The following is an 11,919-nucleotide window of genomic DNA, read 5'->3' as shown; positions in this document are numbered from 1 at the left end:
CTGTGATGGACTGGTGACCTGTCCAGGGTGTACCCCTGCCTTTCACCCAAAGAGAGCTGGGATAGGGTCCAGCAGATCCCTGTGACCCTAAATAGGAATAAATGGGTATAGATAATGGATGGATGCAGTTGCACACCTTAAGTGATTGTATTTGTAGCTAAAAATATCACATAAAACATATACAACATAAATTACAACATCAGAGTTTCAATAAAGACATTTATTTGATACATACTGTTAATCTTTTAACTACAAAGAATATTTTCGATACAAGGTAATACATTATCTAGTATCTGTATTTCTATCTAGATCTTCCTGGTCCAGTATGGGTCCAAAACACATACTGGACACACACACACACTATTGCATATATATGCACTTACAAATATACAGCGAACACAGAAACACATACAGAGGTTTGGCCTGTCTGTGAGCAGAGGTGTCTCCTCTCTGGCCCCTCAGACGTGGTTTGGTTTTTGGCTTGATTAACCACTTAGTTCAGTCTCTCAGACACAAGATTGCAGGGAAAAAGCAAGTAATGAAGTGCTTTTGAATTTGCATTCCTGAGAGCTTTTGCAGACGCCTTGATTTCAGTCTGCCTCTGCTGTTTGTTCTCCGTCAAGAGATGTCTGCTATTTTAACAGTAACATGTAACAAGTGTCCATCCAACCTCCTCCATATTGCTCCCTCATCAACCTAACTGCCGTGAATAAACACAATCAACATGCATCTGAAGGAGAATTTGGAGGCTTTTTCTCTCTAATCGTCCCCGATGGGTTGTTCATCACTGTCATTATGCAGATTAGAGTGATCGTGAATGCAATATCTGAGCCCTTTCCTCTAGTATGAAATGTCAATGTTCCATAAAAACTGACCAAAAACACTTGTGTGTTTTGTTCTTACAAGTCAAGACGCGTTGATCAGGTATAGACAAACTGTCTCAAGAATACGAAATCAACAGCATTCAGTCTACACTTGAAAACCACACTTTTATTTTTTAGTAATGACCTTGACAACAATACTGAAGTGTAAATGCTGCATTATCAACAGAAGTATCTGTTGTAGTTTACCAGGCAAGTACCGTGGCTTTGTTGAGAATTTCCAGAAAAAAAAACTCAAAGCTAAGCAAAGCTACATACACCATTCAATATTGTAAGAGTAATACTTCTTAGTAAGCCTTAGTTAGAGATTTTAACCTTATTTGATTTCTTTATGTGCAACCATGATTATGTAAGATGATGACTTGCTAGAATGTGTGTATATTTCTGTCTCAGATATAGGGGCAGTCGACGTAAAAGCTTCCCTTTGCACCCTGCTCTTCAGTGAAAAGAGGAAATACACTTTGGTTTAAATTTGGGATCCTTTCACTATTCCCTTCTTCCAGGAATGTTTAAACATCAATAAGAGGCTGATCAACAAGCGAGTTTACAGGGGTATTTTGAAGAAGCAGACAAAGCTACAGAGCACCTGTCCTCCAGAGACACGCAACCACAGGTAACTGAGAATTTATGATCTTTTTTTTCACATGCACACTGAAATGTTATTGTTTGGCAATTTTAGGTATGCTATGCTATAAATTGTGGTTTATAAAAGCTGCTCTTGTGGATCTTTAGAATGAGGGGTACAGAAACCCATCACCTCACTTCTCCACAAACAGCATCCTGTTTAAAGGGAAGATGCTCAGTGCCATGCTGGACTGTTTTGATATGAAGAACAGCTTCTTTTTGAGTCTTAAATACATTTTATCATCAGAAACATGTAAATATAATACAAAATGTAAGAATGTATATAAGTTGTGTAGATAAGGAAATTTTTTATTTAATTATTGTACAATGCCTCATACCAATGAAATCCATGTTTTTTTCATTATTGTAACTGCATTATTTGGAGTTATTCAGTTCATTTATATATATATTTTCATTAAATCATTAAAAAAAGAACAGTCAGACATTTGTGCCTGTATGTATTCATACTAATTCATAAAACTGTTGTAAAACTGTTGTAAACAATTGCCTTGCTGCATTTAGACTTGTAGCATCATTTGTTTCTTTCTTAGCATTTTTTTTAAAAGGCTGAGCTTTGATATATCAGAATGACACAGCAGGAAAAATCTTTACAGTTCCTCATGCGGCACTTCCTCATTTTTTTTTTTTTTTTTTTTTTTTAGTCACCTGATATTATTTACAATATATCAAGGAAAATACCCTGTGAACTTCTCTAATCTTGCATCACGGGAATGTTGGTTTCCGAGTTGTTCGTGTGTAGGTTGGGGGCTCGGGCAGGGGGGGGGGGGGGACCATGTGGTCAGACTGAGCTCTATGCAAAGAGGGTGGTGTGTGCAAAGGCCTCATGGGACGATGAGTCACAACCAAGATGACTAGCATTTTGAGCAAAATCTGTTAAAAAAAAAAAAACATCCTAGAAAACAAAAGTACAAACACACAAGTACTACATCTTATTAATTTTGGGATAAAGGACTTTACATGATCAATAAGATTTTCAGGTCTTTTTATGTCTTTATCAAAGAAGAGCTCAGGTGTAGGAGTCAACAGTAGAGATGTGTGGAGAGCTAGTGTATTTTCAGAGGATGGAGTGGAGAGTTGGTGTAGTGTGCAGCATAAACGGCAGTGTTTTTTTGACATTAAATCTTGTGCAAGGGGTCCTCCAGGAGTTTTGCAATTCCGAGACATCACTCTTCTCTGAGTCATGGCTCGTCAGGCATGTCATATAGTTAATGACACACATGGATTTCCCCCCATCCCTAATCATAGTTTGTGTGGGCCTAACTTACAGTTTCAAGAAGGAAATAAAAGTATGAGCAGTGTCTTGTTTACGATGTTGAATGGGTGCATACAGCACCATCATGTGGCTACTCTGGAAATGACAACTTGGATTTGACATTTCCCAGAAATGCATCCAACGTGTTTACATATGCCCTGTCCATAATTGTTTTAGGTTCCCCTTGCAATTAATGATCTTGGCTGCTGAGATTAATAATAATGTCAACAATTATTTAACATTTGCAGAGTTTTTTTTATAGAGAGATGTGTTTGACAAGTGGTGAGCAGGTGGGAGTAATGTACTGTAAGAATGTAAACACTGTCTGCTCTGAGGACTGAGTTCAATGTGAGACAGTGGTGACCTCCTCTCAGCAGCAGCACACACCGTTGATCGATGAATGTTCTCCTAGTCTACAGGCTCTTCCTGAAACCACTCTTTGACGTCACAAAGTGGATCTTATTGACATGTGTAGTAGACACATTTAGAACGGTGATCTCGGCTCTTAACCCAAACTGAATAGTCTCTGTAATAATGACTCTGTGTGAGGGGTGTGAAGACTTCACTGGTGTGAGCACCGATAGAAGCTGGATCTCCCTGCATGTCTGAGCTCCTCATCATTATCTCGGTTCAATGACTCATGTCTTGAGCACAGGGAACAAAAACGATCTCGGCGGTCTTGTTCCCGACACCATGGGACGCCGGGAGGGGACAATACGAAATAATTAGTGGTGAGAAAAAGCAAATAAATAGGTGCTTCGGTACATGACAGGCCAGCGACAAAGCCCACTGTGGATGAGAGGGAGAGTGGGTGAGACAGAGAAGAAGAAAGAGAGAGAGAGGCTGAGGCCTTGATGAAAATAAATAGTGGAGCTCAAAGGAAGGCAGGGTTGGGCGGATTGGAGGTGATGATGAGTGGAGAGCTGTACAAAGTGGCACATCAACGGGAAAAGTTTTAATGAGGCAGATGTCAGTGTGTGTGTGTGTGTTTTCTCATGTGTAACACAGGCACTCAAAAAATACTCAGCAACGATACTCCAAACTTCCTGTCTCTACACAGGTGGGTGAGGATTGTGTAACCTGGACAGACAGAAGGGATGCAAATATTGTTTAACAATTATGCAACTACAATTATGCAAGTTTTTCTATAACAATGTTTTTAAAATACATATTATATATATATATAATATTTAATACACACTGTAGACTACCCAACTGATACAACAACAAACAGAGAGATTGAGCAAACTAATAGAATTTGCGTTGTTGTTTTATCTGATTTATTACTCATCTGGATACAGTTTTCTCACTGACGTAGAGAATAATGAGCACTGTTGCTTGTTGTCTTGCAGTGACCCCAAGGCGTTCTGTAAAGACTACCTACACAGCAGCAGGAGGCCTTTAGTTAACTGTTCTTAGTAGGAAAAAAAACAAAGACAAACAGACTTAAATAGGGGGTAACGCTTGTTGAACAAGTGTGAGATCATAAGGTGTTGGTCTCATGAGTTCAGCACATCACAGTCACACGGGTTATAGCATTACATGGCCATTCAGCAGACAATCAATAATGAGGCATTTTAGCTAATGTAAGCTAATTACGGAGGAGGGGAGAACACCTGAGACTCTCAGGACCAGGCCTTGGTCTACAATAGTTCTGACTTCTCAGACGATACATACAATAAAATGATTTAAAATGCAAAGTTAAGCCTGTAAATTTCAAATTCTGTCTGAATAACTGTGTTGCCACTAATAGATTGGCATTCATCACTCACAACACTTGAGATGTGAGATACTCACAGGTTCAATTTCTGATGTTCATTTAACTGTTCATGCCAGAATGTTCACCATTTCTGATGGATGCCTTTAACAAAATTGTTTTAGATTAAATGGTTTAATTTGGCCATATTCAAATGTAGCTATGAAATTCAGTTGTAAGCCCTGTAGCTGTTTAATTTCTGAACCTGAGCCATTAGACCTAAGCACACACAATGTGGGTTAGTATAGTGGAAGAGTAACTGAATGACAAAAGCCTAACTGAGTGGCATTCCCATACTCATAAAACACTCTTCATGTGTTAAGACAGTCAATTGTTATTTAAGTAAGATGCCTTGCTCATGGGCTAACAGAGAAGCTCACAAACCACAGACAAAGACTCAGGCTAAACCCTCACAAACAAACTCGTTGTTCCCGATGACCATTCCTGTCGGAATTCAGCGAGGTGGACAAAACCCTTTCTCTACGTCTACAAGAACCTGTTTTCTCATGCCCTGTCAACGTCATCGACACATTTTTACACAGTGCCTAGAACTGCCTGGCATAGTCTGCAGCGGAGGTATTCTGCAATGTTGGCAATGGAATAAAGGCAATTAAACAGTGTTTGTACCATGCTTGGACAGGCAGGCGGCCATATGCCATGCCAATTAACCCCCACATGTGGAGAGAGAGGTAGAAAGAATCGCACACCATCTTCTACTTTCTCACCTACATTCACTTTGTGTTCAATCAGTCCTGCAAATATAGGAGTCTCCTATTTTGCATATTGTCTCCACTAGTACTCAACTAGCATTGACAGCTAATTTGCACTCAAATATTGTAATTTAGACATGAAGAGGTTTCGTACTTTTATACTTGGCTCCCCATGGGACCAACAGTTATTGCCCACCTCTCCCCACCTCTAACCCACTTCTGGGCAGGTTTCCCCAGCTCTGGCCCATCATCTTTATTCCAGCCTTCAAAATAATTGTATTTATTTATTTGTTTATTATTTAGTGGTATATTTTAATCGGAGTCATGCCACCAGTGATTTTCAATGCTAGACCTTTCCTTTCCATGGACTGAATGTCTCTGGCCAATTAAAGCACCCAGTAAAGTGAGGTATGCAATAAAAATGTTCCACTTGATCCTTATTTAACCCTGAATGATATGCTCAATGAGGAAAACAAAGAATAAAGAACATTCATGACACAAGAAGAAATAATATGATTTAGATTTTCTGTTTTGCAACATTATTCATGGACTAGGTGACATTATTAACAATTCATATAAAAGAATTGTGGGCAGCGATGTTTTTCCAATCAAACTTAAATTGTGTATCAACTGATTCCGGCAAAGCCACAGACTGTGAGGTGCTTTGATTCGGAGTTTGCCGCTTGTTGTTACTTCGGTCACAGCATTAATTATGTTTATCTGCCCATTCAGTCCATAATGAAGATACTAAAATGTCACAGAATTAAACTTTATATAAATCAAATCAGGAACCATTTATTAATTTCACAAATAAACCCATTCGAGATACTACAGTCACTAGACAGAATAGATTTGAGAGAAGATACGTTTCAAAGTTCTCAAATCTGATAGACAGCGAGGCTCCCAGTTGAAGATTACAAAAAAGAAGCTAAGGCAAACCAGTAACCAGTCAAACTACAGTAACAGCTGTAATCAGCTCTAAAAACATACACACAGTCACATCCACACATGTGCCTGCTGCCCTCTGTTTTCCCTCTGCCTAACAAGATATTCACTGAGAGGTTCCAGAATAAATCGTGATTTAATAAAAGTAATCTAACAATTTAATTACATAATTGGTTAATCTGCCGACTGACTGTTGTTTCCTTTGTTTTTCTTTTTTTGCTTAGATCCAGTTACAGTTTGTTCCAGAAATGTTCCAGTCGTACTCCGGACCAGACAACCAATGGGGGATTAGCCCAAAAGATGACAGACAGAGTTTAAATGAGTCTGGACCACATCCACATAGCTGGCTTCAGTTCTGTCCCCCTCGCCCCAGTGCTACCATTCATCATTCTCACTCTCAGTGTCCCAAAAGTGGAGCATATGCCCGAGTGCAACCCCCTCTTTGGTGCCATTCTCAACACACATGGAAGGTAGGTAGCCAGAACGGAAAATCATGGTAACAAATGAGCTAAATGAAGAATCAACAAAGTGTTAGAATTCATGCTGTGTGCCCCCTACATTTCACAGCAACCCACCCAATATTTGAAATGGCACACTTAAAAAACAGAAAATTTCTACCGCCATATACCATTATTATCCTATTGTTCCTCTCAGTCTCTTTGCATTACATTTATATGGTGACCAGACAAAGAACTGTGATTAAAACATAAACAACTGACACCTCCAGTATAAACGACCCGCTGTCAATGCGGGTTTTTCTTGCCCTCACACTTCTACTAATAGCCCCTATGTCACCACAGGAATATATTGCTCAGCTGTTAGGTTAAAAACAATGTTGTCACATGTATAATTACAGAGCTCTATCAAATGCATCACCTATCATAAATATGAAACCCAAGCACGTCGTAAACACAGTGGGCCTCCTCTGGTGAACCTCCTCCTGCCTGCTGCATGTAAACAACATCAATGACACATTGTAGTCTATTCATCACTGCTGATTAGACACCATTGAAAAAACAGGTTAATGAAAACAGGGCTGTTACAGTGGAGATCACGGTTTTACAAACTACATATTCTATTTATATTTGTCTTTTTAAAAGCTGTAAATGGGGGTAACACATTTGTCCTCCTGCAGTATGTGTGTAACCATCTGCCAATGATACATAGTAATCTGATTGTGACTATATTGCTACTGTTCACACACGTCAGACCCATTAGAATAAATTCTGTGTTAGGGGTCATTTCTTTGGAATTCTCTCTCTCTCTCTCTCTCTCTCTCTCTGGGGATTGTAGCACCATTGTCCAGACAACTAAAAACCCCACATCCTATGTGCTGACAGATCACTGAGCCATAACTGGCTACTGCAATTACGGTACGCCATTCAACGTATGCATACTGTGTGCATTCACATGCTCTTGCATATGCAGGCATTCTTTTTTTGGATTGCACAATGATTGCAGGCCTTGTCTGGAATTTGGAAAAAAAAATTTTTTTTCTGCTTTGCTTTGATGCAAAAGTGAATTCTGAATATTTGGGGTAGGTTGGGTCTATTGTGTAAAAAGACTCCCAGATCAGCTGTCTCTTAGGGTTTGTGGGGGTGATTTCAGGAATGGAGATATAAATCAGACTTTTAGAGGAGGAGGAACAGAAAACATCCGCGCATTAGATAAATGACTGATAGACTGTCAGCCTTTCATGTGCTAAAGTTGCTCTGGTGTGTGTTCTGTACATGTGCAAATGCATGATGCATGTGTGTGTGAATTTATATTTGCCTGCCTTATGCGATAGAAGAGGAAGAGCAGTTGGATGCTGGGTGCAAGTGGAAGTGTTAGTGTGAAGAAGGGAAAAAAAAAAAAACCAAAAAAAACTTGCTCTTTTGACTCTGCTCTGGAGAAAACAGATCCAGCATGTACAGTACAACATGCAGGCTCCAATGCTCAGGTCGTGGATTATCCTACACTGCTGTGATAGGGAGAGACAGACCAAAAACCAGTGAGAAAGAGCAGAGGAAGAGACGACAAACTAATGTAGCTAATGCAAAGATGGAAACGTGCAGAGAGAATCTAAGCTGCTAAGATGAATGCAGGATAGAAAAACTACAAACATTGTAAGGGGAAACAGCCAAAGGAGAAGGGAAAGAGCCATGACTTAGCCAAGACTGTTGGAAGAGAGAAGAAACAAGAATGTGTGAGAGGGAGAGAGCACAGGAAAAGGGGAGAGTGTCAGGGCAAGAGGGACACTAGCAGGCCAAAGCTCAGGAGAGCTGCGGTGATTTGTGTGGACCACCCATCTGGACTGGCCGAGTGCCTGGGCTGTCTGGGCGGCTGTTTGCCCACTGGACTGGGTGAATGAAGGAAAATAGACGGCAAGAACTCCTGCGTAATAATTCAGATAGATGGAACAATGTGCTGGAAACATTTAAATATGCCAATGGAAAACACACTGCATGGAATAAAAGTTCATTCCCTATATGCTGTGCCAGTTCTGCAAAGTTTAGCTGAAGCTTTGGGTATTGTTCACATTCTCCAACTCAAAAATCTGTAGGCATGTCAATATCCAGTATTTTAGTGAGCATGAACTAGATAGCTGGAAGTCAATTAAAAAAATCTGTGAAAACTCAGCGTTTAGACAAAAACAGGATGAGCCATGAACCATCTCCATAAAAGGAAGTGATGCTGTCACTATTCTAAGGGCTAGATTAACATGAATGGTGTTAGTATAAACACAACTGCAACTCCTTAGTGATGTTGCCTGTAAAATAAACGTTTTTTCATTATTTGGTGATGGAATTTCAGACAGACCTTTTCACAGAGGTGTCTCATCTGACCCCTTCTGATATGAAAGAGTTTTCTAGGACACTAATAGGATTAGGCAGAGTAGCCCTCTAAAGTTCTTTAGTGTGTCAGACTGGACAGGACTCCATCCTAACAGCGCACACACCCCACCTCACAGCTCACCCCCTGATCTCTTCCTACGCTGGTTATTCTGTTAGACTGTCCCGATAATTGACACACACAACAGAAACACAGGGCACGTCTAGATACAACATATCATAATCCCTCAAGCGGGGTGGTGGTGGGGGGTTTCAAGGCCACCAAGCTCGCTATTCACATCACCCAAGGATATGGAGAGACCTCCGGGAAAGACATTGTGAGGTGTTGGTATGAGACTGGGTGTGACACCCCTGGGAAGAATGATGATTAGTATCGAAGAGGACTAACTTCCCTGTGGGGTGTTTGTTACCATCTGGTACAACAACATACATGGCGTTGGATGCATTTAACTAGCAAGCAGGTAAAAATACTGCATTTTAAGAAGAAGCTTCTTCAGCCAGAGGTCTAGTCTATGACAAAGCCTGTGTAAATAAAACTTGTGTCTTGTCTGTAATATTCAAACATTGCGTGTATAGATATGTTGTGAAGAAAGGAAGTGTTTCATAGACTATGATTTGTTCTGTTTAGAGTGACATATAACCCATCAGTTATTAACCCATCATCTACTCAGTCATAGCTATGCTTGAAATCTGATTATGACTGCTCTCCTCTTTGTTCTATGCTTATGAATGGGACTATTTAGGACCTTCTTCATACAAAGTAATAAGACTTTCCTTAGTAGACCAGTTTGTCCTTAGCGGCACAATGACAATCTACATTTAAGTCTCCAAGAGACTGTATGTTAATAATTTCAAGAGACAGGGTTGTACAACTCTGGCTGCAATCATTTTTATCTTTAGTAGTCGCAATGATACTTGATTGGCAGAAGCACTGCTCTGGCAGACGAGGGCCAAGTTCATCTTTTTTGCAGAGCTCTGAAACTTCTGATTTTTTTATGTGTATCTTTTCCTTTTTGACTACAGATACAGATGTCTGCTTTGCCTAAGCTACTGAATGTTGTTTTATTGTCTGTTTTTCAAATTTGATGTCAACTTGCAATAACATGATTCAGGTTAACAAACAATTTGTAATGTGCTTGACAACTAAATTCTTAATTTCTGCGTCAATTAGAATGCACGGTCAGATTAAGTTACAAACCTGCTTTAGGCTATATAAAGATATATTTATTGCTGATATCTGATATCTATTTACATAGCAATTCACCAAATGCTTGCAAAATCATATATAAAATGACCAAAATTGATGTTTACCGTCACACATAAAAGATAAAACTTCACATACATAAACCTAAAACTTGAAAAATGACTTTTCTGCTGTTAATTACATGCATCACTACTTTTAAAGAACATCACCACTGCTTGTACTTAAGTTGATTAGGTGCCGGTTTGAACAACAGCAAGGCCGGCTACTGTTCCTCCAACCATTTGATTCACCAGTGCCCTCTTTCATCACTGGTCCACAATTCCTATGGTACTGATGCCATCAGGGCTGAAACCCATGTACCTAATACAGTCACTCATCCAACCATTCAATCCTGGGCAACACCGGGGCCCTTGCATACTCCATAGCCTTTAAAAGATTAACGCAATGGATGGAGCAGGTGTCTGCCAAAATTCCAGTCCTATTTAAACCTTCAGGCCCATACCAGCAACCTAATCCTATTAGGCCTAATTGAGTGAAGTCGACAGTCTTTTTTCAGTTAAACTAAGTTCACGCACTAATAGGATTCAAAAGGGGGCAAAAGAAAAGGTACAATGTGTAGACAGTAGTAGTGTTAGTGTGTGGCTGGGGAAGTGGACAGTGTGCATCAGGGAGTGGGTAAACAGGGACAGTGTGCTGGGACTAACAGAGGCTTCATGCTGGCTTTAGGATCTGTATTTAAGGAAGAGGGAGGGAATAGGCTGGAGGTCTCCCCGGAGGCTAGATAAGCTTTGGGGGGTGAGGGAGAGAGAAGAACATCATAATTGGCATTTGGTCACCCCTTTTGTGTTTGTGTGTGTCTGTATGTGTGTGTGTGTTTATGATCCATGCATAATAAGCTGTGTGATGTATGAATCAATAGAGTCTTTGTCCTTGGATATTTGATTTGAAAGAATGACTTTAGAGGAAAGTGCAAAGCCTCATTTTTCTGTATGTGTGTGAGAGTTTGAGAGGGCAAGTGCTGAGTGCAGGAGTGTAACTATACCGTCACATCGCAGTACTACAACAACAACGTTGTAGTACACGGGAAAAAAGATGACATGGTTTAAAAAGTATTAATGAAATTGATATTAATCTGGAAAACATTCATCTCAATGACAGCACATGATGTTTTTGAAAACTCAAAATAGAAGGACATATATCACAACTTATTAAACGCACAACTCAGTTCATGTGATTTTTTTTTACTGAAATCATTGTAAAACAATGAGTGCAGTCTTGAAACATGCTTAAACTGTTTTTGCAACCAGTTGCAATCTCTTATTAGCTTGGAGATAAATAGAGAACATAAAACAGTTTGAACTAAAAATATATTTTAGGAAAGATGTTAAACCAGCAATTTCTGGCCTGATCACTTTCCTACTGTTTATTCCAGGATACAGACTTCCATCAAAAACTTGGGAAGAAAAGAAAGCAACCTTAAGATATGATCTACAAATGTCCTTAAGCCAAAAGACAGTAGGAAATGCAGGTTAGGCCTTAAAGAATCAAAAAGCTCGTCACTTCATTGAATCCTTCTTGTTTTTGGCTTGTGGCTACAACATGATCTTATCAAGGCCCCCCCTTTTTAACATCTCTCTCCTTTTGTTCCCTGCTGAAAGACAAGATGAGCAGTTGTGATAGGCAAAGCTTCAC

The 11,919-nt window shown here is 39.7% G+C and overlaps 1 protein-coding gene across 4 annotated transcripts in view; it reads left to right on the top strand.

Annotated features, from left to right (window-relative positions):
- Window positions 1–1,233: 1,233 nt before the first annotated feature.
- The window catches only part of tfec (transcription factor EC), a 29,835-nt gene continuing 19,149 nt past the window's right edge, over window positions 1,234–11,919 (top strand). For 3 of the 4 annotated variants that reach the window (XM_026326518.1, XM_026326515.1, XM_026326513.1), the window contains exons 1-2: window positions 1,234–1,494; window positions 6,414–6,659. In XM_026326518.1, the coding sequence (XP_026182303.1) occupies window positions 6,438–6,659 (222 nt within the window). In that variant the 5' untranslated portion in view covers window positions 1,234–1,494; window positions 6,414–6,437. The remainder of the gene's footprint in view (window positions 1,495–6,413; window positions 6,660–11,919) is intronic. The other variant, XM_026326514.1, reaches the window with a different exon arrangement.

The sequence above is a fragment of the Mastacembelus armatus genome, chromosome 23 (genome assembly GCF_900324485.2).
Source record: "Mastacembelus armatus chromosome 23, fMasArm1.2, whole genome shotgun sequence".
In the NCBI taxonomy this organism is placed as follows: domain Eukaryota; kingdom Metazoa; phylum Chordata; class Actinopteri; order Synbranchiformes; family Mastacembelidae; genus Mastacembelus; species Mastacembelus armatus.
The sequence above is the reverse complement of the archived record's forward strand: the minus strand, read 5'-3'. Positions and strand labels throughout refer to the sequence as shown.